General features: G+C 37.0%; 1 protein-coding gene across 5 annotated transcripts; it reads left to right on the top strand.

The window, feature by feature from the left end:
- Positions 1 to 22: 22 nt before the first annotated feature.
- LOC140145925 (protein PAXX-like) lies at positions 23 to 16,930 on the top strand. 5 transcript variants are annotated; one of them, XM_072167653.1, is made up of 9 exons: positions 23 to 111; positions 3,993 to 4,407; positions 7,716 to 7,840; positions 8,509 to 8,569; positions 10,004 to 10,053; positions 13,578 to 13,768; positions 14,343 to 14,411; positions 15,106 to 15,190; positions 16,420 to 16,930. In XM_072167653.1, exons 2-9 carry the CDS (start codon positions 3,997 to 3,999, stop codon positions 16,451 to 16,453), a joined length of 1,026 nt encoding a protein of 341 aa, XP_072023754.1. In that variant the 5' UTR covers positions 23 to 111; positions 3,993 to 3,996; the 3' UTR covers positions 16,454 to 16,930. The 5 variants fall into 5 exon arrangements, with proteins under 5 accessions (XP_072023754.1, XP_072023758.1, XP_072023757.1 ...); XM_072167654.1 differs by lacking the exon at positions 23 to 111 and adding an exon at positions 1,255 to 1,822; XM_072167655.1 differs by lacking the exon at positions 23 to 111 and adding an exon at positions 2,270 to 2,512.
- The last annotated feature ends 488 nt before the right edge of the window (positions 16,931 to 17,418 follow it).

The following is a 17,418-nucleotide window of genomic DNA, read 5'->3' as shown; positions in this document are numbered from 1 at the left end:
CTTCCCGTTCCCGCGACGAGCTTTCAATACCAAAGGAAAGTGGCAGTTCAACTTTGTAAACAATTTCTTATAATAATATTTCTAGAATTTTTGCGACTTCCGTTCACTTTGGTAAGTTAAAAACGTTGGATGATATTCCAGCCATTTAGCTAAATATAGATACCCGCTGTATGTGTGTGATTACAACCGCTGGTATTTTTTGCTGTGTAATATGCAGTAGTTTCAATTTTAAGCTTGAATCATGTGTAATACTTTTACAATTGCATGCTTATTTAAAAGGGCATTTCGTGATCCACAGCCTCATCCCCCCACTTTTCTCAAAAAAAGTTGAGATTTTTATATCACTGGAAACCCTCTGGCTACATAATGTTTATGTACAAAATATTTCTTGCGTAACTTTGCTACGGAAAGTGCTATGACAAAAAGGTTTTCAGTGTTGGCTTTCTTTACTCAAGGGCTTTAATTTGATATATAAAATGATGCAGTTTGATGGCAAATTTGAATTCACCTGGCATACCTACGTGTTGTCCATGTGTCTATGGAGCAGTGTAATACACATAATCATGCATAACTCGCAAAACGCAATATCGGAATCAACTGAAATTTTGGGAATATGCTTTTTTGTGGATATGTACTGGAAAATGTCATAAAAAGAGGATGCTACATGTAGGATCACGAAATACTCCTTCAAATAGAAAGGCATGTGGCAAAATCCCATTCACCGCGATCGTTAAAATGTCCACAGCCTCGGTTTCCTTTTTTCAAATCCGTCTGAAAGTTACGTCCACTGGCTGTCGACTAGTGCCGTACTATCAATACGCTGTCTTTCCTATTCGGCGAGGATGACAATTATTTTGACCTCCTCGCCTGTTTACAAACAGAGTGAGAGAGGTAGACAAAAGACGGTCCACAATAACATGAATAGGGATTAAAAAGCTGTCAAGTAGAACCATGTGCTTCTTTTGTCCAATATGCCATCAAGATTTCATATGGAAACAGTTCAGACCCAGAACACGATCATGTCAGAAATTAATATTTTGTTCTGGGACTGAGTATTCGGACTAGCTGTCGACGTCTGATGCAGATTCACCCTAGTATAGCTGAGACCAGCTCTTAAGGATTACCTAACCAAGAACCAAGTCATCGACTCATCACTGTCATCGGGAAAGATCGCTGTAGAAGGATACATCAAAACACCAAGCGTTGCACATATATTAAGACGTCGACTGATCATATTACGCACACAAAGCTTTGTCAGCTTGCCTAGAAAGGTCAAATTTTGCCAAATTTAATCACTGTGCAATCCTATGCAAGTCCCACATCATCACATCGTGATCGGCGATAGTATTTTTGTTCTGAAGTTTGGCTAATTCCCCACAAGCGCCATACATGTGACACAGCTAAAATAATAGACCGGGAATCAGGGATCATTAATGTCAACCAATTTCAAAATACGGAATTCAGTAAACTTAATGGCGTGCGGTCTGAATTTTGAGCTATACAAGTTTACGTGGTGAACTGGAGGGAAATCCCTTATTTTATGTTTTTTTGGCTATTTTGCCTATACTGATTCGGAGAACAAAAACTGTTCAAGAGTCTTGCCCCACTCGGTAATGTACCAGCGTTCAGGTCACATCAGAAAAAATGCGATTGAAGTACTCTTAATTTAGTACTGTCAAACACAAGTCGGCCATCTTATAAATTCACTCATAACTGGTCGCATGTCTTGTCTTCCGAGATTCATAGCAAATGGGCAGCAATTGAGCCCTCAAGTCTGGCCAAATTTGGTACTGAAAGATTGTTAAAATTATCCTTCTAGAAGGTGAGTAAACTAGCTTTTCTAACTATGGTAACAGTATTTAGTTAATATAATAGAGTATTTTGTGATCCTACATGTAGCTAGAGAAGCATCGATCAGCCTCTGCTGCCCGATTACCGATTATGTTGCTAAGTGATCGGCCGATTCAGAACCAGAACCAGATTATTACAATAACATGCATGACTTCTGAATTCGGAGGCATGCATGCCACTGTGCTGGTTACTTCGGCCTTTCGGTAGACTGATTTAGTATTGTTCTTGTGCCAATACGAACACATTAATTCATACTTGCATCAGCGATGACCATTTATGCCCATAATTTAATTCATTATGCTCTCAGAATGGATATATATATTATGCAAGGATCACACTCTTAAAATGACATTTTGTTTGGCTTCGAGGCCACATGGGCATGCTGGTTTCCGGGGTCTGCGCTGCTCAATTAAATTGGAACGATTGCCACACATAGTACTATGACAGGAGCGCCGAAGTTGGTTGGGATTTCCCCAGGTCCGGGCCCAAGGTCACACCAGCAAAACAGCGACCAAAACAACAATAAACCAACACAAGCGTGAGAACTGTCTAGCGCATTGTGATCATGTGCATGTAATTCACCCCGGAATTCACCTTGGTTTTTGTTAAATAACTTACATTTTAGGGACCAGGAGTAAGGAATTATATCCATCTGTACAAAGTATGTACAATGTATGATTTGTGAGCTTGAAAAATAATGCTGGCCAAAGTAGGCTGGTGCAGCTGCTGGTGTGATCGGTAGCAATAATCGGTAATGTTCACTTTTTTACCGGTCCCGATTCAGAACTATAGGTGCGTCTCTAATCCTAGCATCGACACCTTTTTTTGACATTTTTCAATTGATATTCACAAAAAGAGCTGAATTAAGTTCTGGTACACCAGAACGTAATTCAAATTTGGCGATATTTTTGCTAAACAAATTGATCTGCAAGAAATGATTTTTATATAAACATTATGTATAGCCAGAGGTTTCCAGTGGTATAACAATCTAAACTTCTTTGGAGAAAAGTGGGGGGATGAGGATGTGGATTTAATACGAAATCACCTTATAATATTTATTAGCTGAAATGTAAAATAATGTTGAAATCAGAAAGCATGCTTTTCTACGGGCTTAATGGGTTATCCCGGCTTGTCTTTTTTCATTTGTTTTTGTATTGTAATGATTAATACTGAATAAAAAACAAACAAGCAAACAAACAAACAAAAGTTGAAAGAAATTGATTGATGCGATATGGATTTTGTTTGATCCGGAAAGTGCATGTCCACACACTGACAATATATAGAATGCATGACAAAACAACTACATGAAATTTGGTCATAAATGCTTTGTATTTATTCTTTCAAACTATCAGGGTTTTTTTAATATGTCTAGATTTATAAGGCCAAATAAAAAAATAAACATGTTTCACGTCCCCTCCCGCTTCCTTTTTTGAGGTTTCCTCAGATTTATTTTTATTTTTCGAAATTCGGTTATAACTTTTCAAAAAATATGTCATATGAAGTTGGGATGCTTTCTATAGCTTTGTTAAGATACAAGAAACATTTTAAGAAGGTTTTGTGATCATTAGAGGGGTGTAACTCTCAGAACAACAAATAAAAAAGGGCCTCCTCCTTTTTCCAGACATTATTGTATACGCTAAAACAGCTCTAAGTATGGGTATTTACACCAATTTTGCGATAAAAAATAGAAAATCTTCCTCCTTTTTTTCGAAAACCGGACGTGAAACATGTTTTATTTTTTACTTGGCCTAATCACTTAATATTATGATGTGATGTACTTTCAAAATTAGGATGATTTTGGGTTGAAAATTGCCATCACCAAGGCAAAAAATAAGCTGTCTGCTAACCAGTAGTCACATGATCGTAATCAGGCTTCCTGATTGGCTGACATTTATACTTTGTGAAAACATTGATCAACTGGTTGATTGGGAGTACAATGACAGTACCGTAACATTATTATTAAAATAACTTTATTTATTTATTTACTTATTTATTTTTTTGCATATTTATTTTTGTACTTGTTATAAAGAAGCATTTTTTTTTTTTTTAAAAAAATAAAATATATGGACTTCTTTTCCTTCTTTCTGTTTTTCTTGTTTGTATTTGTTTTTAAAATTTGTTTTTCAATTTTTCTGTTTCAGATATATGGGGAAGAAGAATACCAGGAAGCCACCTCCCCCCAAAAAAACAGGTTTAAATCATCAGCATCTGATTGACTTTTACCAATCACCACCAGATGATGGCAAACTAAAGAATGGCCATGTTTTGTTCATTTACTGTCAGAATGGAAAATCTGTTGCTAAGACAGTCCGTGCTGTGTGCCCCATACTTCCACCTGCCTGTACGACCAATGCAAATCATGTCAGAACTCTAGGGACGAATTATGAACGTTTTAAAAAACCATCGCAAGAAACTGAAAGGAGAAATTTTGTACATTTTTGTGATAGACAATTCAACTTTATACAAGCTACTGTAGCTTCTTGTCCATTGGAGGGAGTTGAGCAACCTGCGTCTTCATCAGAAGAACACGATGTGCAATGTCTCCTACAACCCAATGTCTGTGTTACCTTACTGTTATCAATTTGTAATTAATATGACCAATTCCTTTCAATTTCTTCATGCTAATATTGTAATCCCAATAGAGGCCGTCAGCGTGATCGTCATATGCCGCCATCTTGTGGGTACACGCTCACGATGGTCGGTCGATCTCCATGCCTGATGATGCGTGATAACAGCTGCGTGCAAGCTGTGCCCTGTGCGTAGTGCCCGACGCATGAACACGCGAATCATTTGTACCCACAAGATGGCGAAAGGCTGACGGCCTCTATACTCATAGTGGATGGATTTATTCTTACTAGTGTCTATAGGCCTACCAAATTTGAACTTATTGGTATCTGATCGGTATCTGAAAAAGTCTTAGCATTTATTGATTTCCTGTACTGATTTCAATATTGTTGTAGTGTGACTCAAATCTGTTAAAAATACATTATTACTGATCATCAGAAGCCAAGAATAAATTAAAGTTGACATCATCAGACAACATTTTATCAGCATGGATTAAATGTTTTTCCTAACTTACTAATTGAGTCAATTTCCTTGATGTTGGCATTTTATTTGATCTTCTAGCATTGTATCAAAATGGGGAATACCCTGTCTAATCATGATCATCACACACCCCACCGCGCTGTGTGTGTAATTGATCCATGCGATGTGATGTAATGTAGTAGGCCTACTCGATCATTATTTTCCATTATTATTATTCAATGTCTTAATTGTGTACTGTTCCACATGATAAAATAATCCCAGTTCAGTTATAGTGTAACTGTTAGTGTATCCTTATATGAGTTTTATGTAATCAATATTTATCGATACATTCCATCATTCCGGCATTGAGAAAGGCGCATGATCTAGGGTAGGCCTATGGTGTTGTTGTCTGGTATTGATATTCATACAATGTCAATATTTGGACATGGGTAGAAAACCAATATATCCTGTTATTTTTGGTCTCTATAAAAACCTATCGGTAGATTTGCACTTGAATATATGTGTTGAAAGAATATGGTAAGCTCCTCTCTGTGTATTGAACTTCCAGTCTGTGTATTGAAAACAAAAACTGACAAAAAAAAAAGAATTTTCTTGAGTAAGGTGCGTAATTAGATGCGCAATGAGTCCTTTATGCTTTTGAGTGGCAGTGGCGCATTGCATACATGTGGGACATATTTATTATACTTAGCCTATGTCTATTAAACACGGTGGAACAAAATCGCCATGCATGGCTGTTGAAGAACTTGTGGATTCAATCATGAAGATTTAGGGATGATGAAATTAAATGTATCATCTTATAATACTAATAACACATAACACTGGGTATTGATAAAAATCGAACAAACTTTAAAAGCCATAACCTGGCGGCGAGTGGCATGATAAACATATACACCAGGCACAAAAAGAAACTTGTCAGTTATATTCATCCTTGCTGTTCAATAACTTGATAATTTTGGGTTTTTAAAGTTGCATTTTCAACGATTTTCAATGGGAACGCATCGTTGTATTGCACACAAGCATCAATAAAGCACACAGTGTAACAGGCACAATTGAATCGTTAAAATTGCAACTTTTCATTTTGGGGTTTGAGAGTTTGGAGGCACATATCTTGGTCAATTCTTGCTCAATGTTCACGAAGAGGGTGTCAAATGAGAAAGAAAAGTCCAATTAACAAAATGTATATTTCAGAATAATCCAAAATTATCAAGTTATTGAACAGCAAGGATGAATATAACTGACGAGTTTCTTTTTGTGCCTGGTGTAGACAGCAAAACTGCTCAGTTGTATGGCACATGTTTTTTGAGTAATAAAAGAGAAGCTTAGTTTACTCGGTGAAGAACCTGGTGTCTCAATCAAAAGTTCTGATTTATTGATCCAAAAAGCTGGTTTGTCAATCAAGGAACCAGAGAATGGGGCCTACATGTAGCTTTCTCAATGGACTAGGCAATTTCTCTATATGAAAATGTATCAATCAATCAATACAAAGGAACAATATCATAAGGCCTACATGATATAGAAGTATCACATCATCTGTATCTAGTTTTACTTAAGAATGCATTTTCATAAATGCAGTTGTGCACAACTTACCAAAATGATTCACTTGTCAGCAGCTACATGTTTCTTTTTTTACATATAGCTAGAAATAAATACCAGAATGATCTCAAGTGGCAATCACTTAAAATCATCTCATTGCAATATCATTGCTGAGGTAGAAATTTTAGCCAGTGAGATAAAACTCCTTTTGCTGTGTTGGGAAAAGTGAGCTACCTTATTTGTCAAATATCAATCGCATATCACTCAGCGACGGAGTATAAAATCAGCTTATTTTGTATATTGCGTCTCGCGGTGTAGATAGCAGAGCCATGTGATTCGCTGCAGGGCGTATTTTTATTGGTTAGATTACCACCTGTACAAAGTTGCTAACCTTAAAGATGCTATGAACTACCAAATCGCAAAAAAGTTGCTAACCTTAAAGGAATTAAAGCCATATTATAACATTTGCTGAGCAGAACGCCCTCAAAAAAAATTTAAATTCAGGTTTTTACACGATTGTAATGTACTTTAGTAAACAAAGATTCTCTGCAAAAATCAAGACTTTAGGTCAGGGCTCCGCAAATAGCGGCGCACGCGCCACATGTGGCGCGTAGTGGCTTCCCGAGTGGCGCGCGGCGCCGCTTAGATTTAAAAATAAATAAATAAACAATGCGATTCCCATGTTATCCCTGTAAAGACAGGCTAAAATAGTACAAAATGTTGCACCAAATGGCGTCATTTGCACCTCAAATTAAAAAAAATCAATAGCTTCACAGGGGGGAAACCCCCCTCTGACTCCCCCCGCAAATTGAGTGGCGCTTTGCAGGTTTTTTTAAATTTCATGTGGCGCTTCAACAAATCTATTTGAGGAAGCCTGCTTTAGGTGCTGTAGTTTAGTCAAAATCCGAGATTTTGAATAAACCGCCTGAATCAGCGTTTTATTATTATGACAGAAATATTAGTCGAACGCGTATGCGATGTCAACACACCCCTACGTACACGGCGTGCGGGACACACACACACACGCCAGAGGGTCGTACCATAGTACAACCGCCGGAGTAACATGCATTGGCGCTAGTTGTAAATTCCGATTTTCTTGGCTTTACCTCACTTGTTCGGCTCAAAATTAAAAGGGGACATATCTGACAGTAAATGCTAATATTTTATTGAAAATGAATACTAATCTATTTTTAAAGAAATGTTATAATATGGCTTTAATTAATTTCATTTGAATAGATCGTATATTATGTCTATTTACATTTCTTTATAATGCATTTTAAATGTAGATCATGAGTTCAGGGAAGGACCTTGCTGTTGAGGGTCGAGTTGACCGCCTACACCTGACCGTGATTGGAGGAGCTGGCAAATTTCTTTGCTTCACTGTTTGTGTTCAAGACAGCTGGATTATACAGTAAGGGCTATTCAATTAATTGAGAAAGGTTCTTTTTTAGATCCAATAAAGTGATCATCAGATTCTAAAGGGTGCTTAAAGGCCTATTCAGTACTTTGCTCATCCGGAGGATCGTATAAAAATCATCAAAATTCAGATTTTGGCACCTTTGTTAGCGTCATAGATGTGCTAACATACAATGTAGCCTGCTAGTGGTTAAGCCGATGCTCTGTGTATTAAAGACAAAATGAGACATTTAACATGTATCGTAATTTCTATACTGAAGTTGAGAATGGGCTTCAACTATGTCAATACTGCAGCTGTTTTCCTTGTTTTTTGCCAAATGTTTTGAAGCAAAAATACCCAGACCTTTATTTCTGAAAAATGCAGGAGCTTTGTTAATTACTCTCCTGATGTTTGTGAGGAGCTTAATAAGGAGCTCGTATTTTTCAAACCCGTCATAAAACACAGGATTTCAAATATTAAGGGGCTCTACAAATCACACTCTTATAATGCTGTTAAGGATACCCAATGACAAATTTAATGTCTTTGGCTGCACTCTTGATTTTTTTAACACTTTCGCTGAGATCACTGAACACTGAACAGGCCTTTAAATACAACCTTCTACTATATAGGATATGCCAGAGGATATGTACAAATCTGTATAAAATGGTTTCTCTATTTTGTAGTGTTACAGATGGTATTGATGTGTGGAAAGTTGATCTGGATGCTACAAGCCTTAATGCACATGTGAGTAGTAAAAATAAGTAGGTATACATATTTTAGAGTGATCGGCTCCAGTATATGAAGAGCTTTGTTTCAAACCCCTTACATCCACTTGAGCAATTTTGAGAACACATCAAAAATCAGCAAAAAAATCACTGATATATGGGGGTTTGCAACAAAAGCAGTTTTTGGTGGGATGCTTGGGTAGGATGCCCATCATGCTAAAAACTGCTTTTGTTGAAAATTCCCATATATCAGTAATTATTTTGCTGATTTTTTGATGTGTTCTCTTCATATCTGTTTTTAATTTCAACAGTGCTGTATATAGTGTCTGGAAAATGTGAAAAATAACAAATATTTAATGTTACACTTTGGTTGAAAGACTCTCAGATCCTCCAAAATTGATATAAATAGTTGGAAGGTGGCTTCCCATGCACCTGAATGATGTATTTCTAACCTATTTCTTTGTAAAGTCCCTAGTAAACAAATTTTGTTGTTCCCAAAATGAAATATTGCCCCATGGGTGGGGGAAAGGTCATTAAACTTTATATAGGGTCAAATTTCAAACTTCATCAAATTACTTATGTATTCCCCTTGTCATAAGGATTCAGAAAATTTATATAGTTTTACCTATCTAGGTAAGGGTGCATCACTGCATGGGAAGCCACCCTTCCAACCCCACTAATTTAGAAATCAATTTAGAATAGAGCTCAATAAATCAGCTATGGAATAAACCATTGTGATTGAGTCCTAGTATTATGTTTCTTTCTTTACCTTAGAATTCAATCCAACTTCCAAGCATGACTCTAAATGAGTGTTTGTTTGTTTTTTGAGCAACTATATATGTATTACGGATACAGGCAGCTGTACAAACATGTATTTTTGTAACACCAATATTTTTGTGGGGATATCTGCCTTTCTTCTCTTTCATAAGAAAAACCCCTAGTATTGCCTATTTTGTTACAGGTGGGGTGGAAGGGGCTGTCGGATCAGCTTTGTTATGTGCTATTCCAGTTGAAATCCTCACACCCCCTATGGAAGACATGAGCTTGATCTTTTATTACTCAGGGAGTGTTAACTTCAAATGCAGGTACCTGACTGGGTGACTCCATTTGAAACCTACACTCCCTGTGTGGAAGATAAAGGTCATAGGGGTTATGGATTTCAACTAGAATAGCCCCAATGAAATTATTTAGACTTGACAGAAATAAGGGCTCATATTGAAATACCCTACCACGTTTTCACACAGAAAGAAGGCAGGATTCCCCTCGCTAAGCGTGCGCCTCAGGAAAGCTCGGTCATAAACGGATGGATTATATGCATCAGTGATACACCCTGCCCAGGATTTTAACAAAGAAGGCTAGCACAGGAAAGCTGCAGGATGGCGCACACCTTCCTGTGTAAGGGAATTTCAATATGAGCCCTAACATTGATTGATATGAATGTGATTATTTTCAGAGAGAGTTGAGTGAGGTTACCAGTTATGAAGCATATTTCGCAAGATTCAGGTATGTGTCTAATAATTTGTCAAAATTTGAATCCCTCTCTTGATTGTCAGTGAGAAGATTGTATGCAAGATATGGCTATAGGCCAAGAAAAAAATGTTTATTTCCCCTTTGGTGAAAAATATCAGGAGCGTCGGTAGGTTGATCTTTTTTTAAATATGATGTAAACAGCGGACGTTTTAAGTCCCACATTTGTGTCAAAAACAAAACACAAACAATGAAAAATGAGAACAGTCATGGAAACATGGTAACATGGTATCATTTGGGAAGGTAACATGTTTTATTTTTCTTGATAACACAGCTTGTTTCTATCAGGTTTTTAAAATCCACAGCCTCATCAACTTGTACATGTACAGGATATGCTGCAGATTCAGAACATGCAACACATTAGATCGGTTAACTTGTGTTAACCAATCAAGGATCGTAATTTACAGTGACATCAGACGCGATAAATTCTTTTTATCTCTGTCTTTAATTATAGTCGTGAAGGGCAAACAAACAATTTATTTTGCCTTATGTTCATACGACTGTTAATAGACTCTCTCCCAGTACATAAATATCTGCCTCAGTTTGAAAAAAAATTGTATCATAAGACAATTATGACTCACTTGGCTGATTTCTTTCTGGGTGCCTGTCCAATAAGTTGCTGGGGATAGAGCCTTTCAGTGGCAGCTCCACACAAGAGCACCGTTACTCTTGAATCATTCAAACTATGCTTAAAACATTATCTTTTTTCTATAATACAGGGTGTCCCATAAAAACTAGGCCCGACAAATGTTGTGATATTTTAAAATGTGTTTGCACCAATCATTCAGACGTTCACATACAGGGTGGGCCATTAAAAAGTTCACACTTTTTCGATGGCTTATTTCTCAGAAATGAAAACACATATTGAAATAAGTTGAACATATTTGTAAACCTCTATGTCTGGACTGTCATTGCTGAAAAGGGCATTAACATCCATGGTCTAATTACAAAATGGCGACCATTTAAAGCAGAGAAGTCAAAAACCACTTTGCACACACGTAAGACTATAGACAATGATCATGCATATTAAGTTTTTAGGCTTAAGCAAGTTTTTAAAAAGTTTGATGACTCTATATGCATTTACTTGAGTGTCATTGTCTGGGTCATCGGACTCATGCGTGTATGAGTTGTTTACTGTTTGAAAATCATTCACCTGTGAAATTGACACAAAAAGCTGATTGGACGCCCTCATTTACATAACAAATACACTAGTTTTGGAGGAACTTCAAATTTAAAATGCCTTATGCGTATGCGTTCTTGTCATTCATGTTAGAGATACCTGTGTAAGTACTTTGAGGTGAATCTTGCTGTTCAAAATGCGGCAGTTTACAAAGGAGGAACGAATTTTCATCGAGGAGGAAATTTCAAGAACCGGAAAGGTGCGCTTTATCCTGAATGCATGGCCGAACCAGTTTCCGAATACCAGACTTCCTAGTCGCCGACACATCTATAATATTAAACAAAAGTTTCACTTACATGGAACTGTTCTCAATCGGAACAAATCTAACAGTGGGAGACCACGAACAGGAAGATCAGCCAATCACATTGCCGATGTTAGAAGGATTTGCAAGCTAACCCAAGATTGAGTACTCGACGGAACAATTGTCCCCATATTCCAAGGACAACGTTCAGACGAATCATCACTCATGATATCGAATGGCACCCTTACAAGATCCTTAAGTGTCATGGACTGCAACCAGGAGATTCAAATCGGCGACTTCAGTTTTGTAACTGGTTAGTTAACAGAGCACGTCGCTTTCTTGATACCGCTGTTGTTGTTGACGAGGCAAACTCTCAAATGGACGGGTCTGTCTCTTCTCAAAACGTACGGATGTATGCACCGAAAGGCAATCCTCTGAGAGACTTTGCTTTTAACGTTCCACATGACAAACGCAAAGTTAGTGTTCTCGCAGCCGTCACAGGAAACAACCGGTTGATAGGACCGATATTCGCTGACCAGAACATAAATGGAAACGCGTTTACCTCGACATAATCAATGATCAACTAGAGCCTCAACTGGTCCAAATATTTGGACAGCAAGCAACCAGGGCCATCCGCAGGGCGTGGTTCTTTCAAGACGGAGCACCAGCCCACCGTCTTATCGCTGTTAGAGACAGATTGCAGGAGTTTCCACATCGTGTTGTCGGCCTCGGACATCATGTGGAGTGGCCTCCGGGGAGTCCTGATCTGACACCTTTGGACTTCTGGCTTTGGGGTGATGTCAATGCGTCTGTGTATGCCGAAGGTCCGCCAAGGAATTTGCGGGAGCTGAGGAGACGTATTACAGATGCGTTCACAAGGATCCGACGCACCAGGGTTACTTCAAGAGCAGTTCACCATATGTACGATCGTAGCGATGATTTGTATTCATGAGCAAGGAGGCCACGTTGAAGGACGATAAGAACACTTTAAAGACAGAAGCATTTTCACTGTGGCATGCATAAATACGTGACTTTATGGAACCATGATAAGCAGTAATGAAGAACAGAACTATTTTTATCAGAGTCAAAATATGATTTTACTTGTATTCTTACTTTTCTAGTGCAATATTTTTAATTTCATGACAATTTGAGACAAATAACTTCGTTTCCATTGAAGCACTGCTACGGTTTACATGTGTCTATATGAAGAAATAATTTCCGAAGAGAAGGAGAGACATTCCTGACACCTATTTATAAATTTATCTTGTTATATCTCTATATAAGATTTATGTTATTGTGCAATAACCATCATGAAGACTCGGGTATAAAATTATGCACATAATCTAGAATGCGACTGCAAACAAACGTTAACTGCGCAGATTATTTAAAGCTACTGTTACATATTCTGTTCAACTGGAAGGCAACATATTCTGTTTGAGAAAGAAATATTTATTTAAATATGGTTAATTTACAAGAGAAATATTGACAGAACTTTCATGCGTACTGTTATTTTTCTTCCTTTGTTCCTAATCCATTGTGGTGTGAACCAGCGACCACCATATATCGCGTGATCATCCGCTCCATTTGACTTACGTGTGTGCAAAGTGGTTTTTGACCCCTTGCTTCAAATGGCCGCCATTTTGTAATTAGACCATGGATGTTAATGCCCTTTTCAGCAATGACAGTCCAGACATAGAGGTTTACAAATATGTTCAACTTATTTCAATATGTGTTTGCACTTTTGAGAAATAAGCCATCAAAAAAGTGTGAACTTTTTAATGGCCCACCCTGTATGTTAGCTATCATTTGATAAAAAACTGAGTTTATTAGTCTTTTGAACAAAAAAAAACAGTTCTGAAGATATGATCTCGAAGGCAAAATGGTAGCAGGACCAATTTTTCAATTTTCATGCAATTTTCGGGTTACATGCCTCCATCCATAGATCAATGTTCTGTTTTTATCAAAAATCTGAATATTTTTGGACCAAGTGATTCTAAGAATCACAGTGGCGTACTAGACACTAATTATACTTCGTCCATCGTTATTGTAATCTTAATTTTTGTATGTTTTACTTTGCAGGCATGCTTTTAGTATTGGTGATGTAGTGGTCACAAAACAAGCTCACAAATTATGCATAGATGTAGGTACAGGGAGTACAGCTCTCAAATATGACCTTTATGAATGTACCGCTAGTGAGAGGAAGGGTGCACTGCAGAGGGCGCTATTCTGGCTTGCAGAAATAGCTGCTACGACTGGTAAAAAGTTAACTGGTAGGTCAACTTTTTTTAATTAAAAAAAATTTGCAAAAAAAAAAAAAGAAAAGAAAATAAGTCTAGGGTTGGGCCTATTTTTACCATCAATTGTAAAAAATGCACCTTCGGTTACTGTTTTTAAACAGCACATGAAAAAACATCTCCTTGAAAAATATCTGCCAAGTGATTCGTAATTTCCATCAAGTTTCATTGCTATGCTGCCAATGGTCTCTATCGTATTTTGGTGTCATCTCAGCATTTGTTGTCGGGACCCCCATTTTTGGTACATTAAACAGTATACCTATTAGTTTTATATTTTCATTTATGTATCATTCCACTGTAAAAAATGTATGCCCAGTGGACATGGACAGCATTTTGGGCAAAAATGTCAGAATTGTAAATTTTATTACCACATTTGGAATCAGTATGAAAAATGCATTGAAATGAATACAAACACACCTAGTATTGGTTCAGTGGTTCTTATAGTTCTTGATATTTTGAGAAAATATCTGAAAACGTGTATTTTTTATGTTGAAACCACATCGCAGAGCATTGATATCGGATTTGTTTTATTTTTATGGTCACACTTTAGAATGTGAAGATGAACTGGCAACTCTAAGGAAACAAAAAGGAACAGCTTCTGTGTCAGCCATGATGCCTGGTAAATAGAAACATTTTTGTTTATTTGGCATTAAGTTAATTCATTTTGTAGCACAGTTTGTGTACCTTTTTCCCTTTTACTTGCAATATTTTTATGCCCATGTTCGAACATGAGTATTATTATTATTTGGTGTGTGTATAAGGAACCCCATCTAGTGGGCCTGCATGCCTGTTCGGGGTTGCCATTTTGCACCACACACAGCATTTTGATATTTTCATGTGCAATGAAGGTAGTAAACTAAACTAAACTAAACTAAACTACACTCTTTATCACTAGCCCTGTCAGCAAACTAATAAAAATTAACAACTGTATACTTACAAACAACATAACAAGTAAAGTCGGCACGCAACCACCAACACAATGAATTTCAATTCCTGACCATAACCAATAAATAGAAATGTGCTTTAATAATAACACAAATGAGCTACAGCACCATTGGTGCTCTTGTTATTTCTTGTGCTTTTCTACCAACGTGAAGTGCAAAGTGTACACGTAATTAAAGCATGCATTTCGGTTTCACAGACATATGCACACGCAACATGCACTTTGCGGGTATAACCTCATTTTGAGGTGACCGTGCGATCAGCGAATAGGCCTATATGGCCAGCATGGAAAGCATTAATGCATCAAAACACAGGTATTTGTTAAATTCATCAGAGTTCAGATTTCCAAGTTTCTTTTCTATTCCTGACAGATCTGGATTTGCAGAAGCGTTCTGGATCGCAAGTTAAAATTCAAAAACAGCAAGGACATAGTATAGTGAATCCAAGCAGTAAAAAGTAAGATTATATATGACACAATCGTGTCCATGGAGGCCAAAGTCAGCAAATTTGAAATAGAGTTAAAGGCAATTATGGAGTAAAAAAAAAGCAATACAATACATATGAAAATAGACACCACAAAACTTCAGAACTTTAGAACCAAATATGCTAGACCTTTTGTGTTTTCAGTATTAATGTTGGGGGTACTACACCACTGCCCAATTTTGTACCTATTTTTGCATTTTTCTCAAAAATCATAGCGTATTGGGGACAAGTAAGGACTACAACCACTGCACTGGAAATTTTATTTCAGCACAGACAACAGTTGTGGAGTTATAGTCAAAAATAAGGGAAAACCAATATTTAATCAATAAATCAATAACTACTTACTTTGAGTTGCTGAATTTTCAGCACAGAAGTTGCAGTCCTTGCCCCTATAATATACATATCTTACTTGTCACCAATATGCTATAATTTTTGAGAAAATGCAAAAATAGGCACAAAATTGGGCAGGGGTGTAGTACCCCTTAACCAAATTAATTTTCAAAAATGTCTCCTTTTGCCTCCATGGAATAGATCATCAGATATTAAATTGTGACATGGAAAGGCAATAAATGCAGCAAATTTCTATTTTAATATTTTGCCACCATGGAAGACATGACCTAAATTTTCCACACAGCCAGTGTGTGTTAATTTCAAATGTGTTTACCTGAATGGGTGACTCCATTTGAAACCTACGCCCCCTGTGTGGAAGATTAAGTTCATGCCTTTCATAGGGGTGTATGAAAAGTATATAAAACTAAACATTTTGGAATGGAAACGAGTCGGGAATTATATAGGAAAGGTCAGATTTGAACAAAATGCTCAGTTTTTGAAAAAAATCACAAAAACACCTTTCTGCCCATTTTTGAGACAACATACAAACAAATAAGTTCACAGTAAGATTTTTTTTCAGTTAGCTTTTTCATAAAGTAGAGATGTAAAATTAGGGTATGTTTTTCTATTTTTTGGAAATTTTCCTCTAAAAAAACATGAAAAAATCACTCTATTCAGTACAAAATTGCACATAATGTTGTATATTAAAACAAATATTTTGTAAAAATAAGAAAATCTTCCCTTGACTTTGATGTGCTGTAAACGATATATATACGCCTCGTCCTAAATTTGCAGCAGCCAAAAAATGCCACCACAAATTTTCTTTAAACTTCTGAAAAAAAAAAAACTTGTTTTCTTTGTTGTTTTTGCAGGAGGAAAGTGGCCAAAGGGGTTGAATTTGAATAGTAGGTTCCAGTTCCTCGTGTGGGGTGCAGCAGCCAACCATGAAGCAGACATCAACTCACGCAGTAGCCCCAGGGGATAGTCGGTACAAATGACCATATGGGGACATGCCGCAAACATGAAATGGGAAGCATTTTTGGCCTTTTGGTACATCAATGCACCCTTTTTCTAGGCCAATTTTGGTATATGGATGGTCCTTTTTTAAAAATTTGCTCAATTTTTTTCGGAAGATAGCTCAATTTTGCGGCTTCATTTTAGCCAAAATGTTTGAAATTTCCCCATAATTTGGGGAAAAAGTTGTAAAAACTACAACAATTTGTGTTAAATTTGGATGAAAATTTTGACATTTGATATACCGATGAGTCCAAATTTCTTGTAATATTGGTATATTGATTGGTACACTTTCAAATTCTTCGCGGCACACCCCATCCAAACCAAACTTGAGTCCCCCCCCCCCCCGGCAGCAGCGACCATTGGAGCTACTGTCTGTTCAATTAGCTTAGATTCTTGAATTTTTAAGATATTTGAAAAAATAAAAAATTGTGGTCAAAGTCATCAAAGAAAAGTGTTAACACAGCCTTAGACCCAACGTGATTTGTACTTTTCAAATTCCAAAGTTCAATTTGAAACCCCATTTCTTTTCAATTTTTGTCTTTTCCCGCGATATTTTTATAAAAAGCCGAATAACGTCGGGTACCACAAACTTTTTGGAATCAGTCCATTTAGTGAAATAGGGATGATTGTCAGAATAATTAGATGCGCTGAGATAGTACAATACTCGACCATCCGCATCACGAAGTATTGTCTAGCAAAATAAATGCCAGTCATGCGTGTTGAAAACCCACTGTTAAAACCTTATTTTAAAAATGTGAGGATGAAGGTTTCAGAATAGGCCCAGCTTATATACATTCCTTGCGCATTTATAATGTTCGGAATAAGGTTATGCATAATTAAAAAACCGTTGTAGC

Source organism: Amphiura filiformis, chromosome 2 (assembly GCF_039555335.1).
Source record: "Amphiura filiformis chromosome 2, Afil_fr2py, whole genome shotgun sequence".
In the NCBI taxonomy this organism is placed as follows: Eukaryota; Metazoa; Echinodermata; class Ophiuroidea; order Amphilepidida; family Amphiuridae; genus Amphiura; species Amphiura filiformis.
The sequence above is the reverse complement of the archived record's forward strand: the minus strand, read 5'-3'. Positions and strand labels throughout refer to the sequence as shown.

Bases quoted from the DNA above. Each gene is read 5' to 3' on its own strand.
- LOC140145925 (XM_072167653.1), top strand. From the start codon at position 3,997: ATGGGGAAGAAGAATACCAGGAAGCCACCTCCCCCCAAAAAAACAGGT. The intron at 4,408-7,715 runs GTCTGTGTTACC...TTTTAAATGTAG, and splicing joins AATGTCTCCTACAACCCAAT to ATCATGAGTTCAGGGAAGGA. The intron at 7,841-8,508 runs GTAAGGGCTATT...TCTATTTTGTAG, and splicing joins CAAGACAGCTGGATTATACA to TGTTACAGATGGTATTGATG.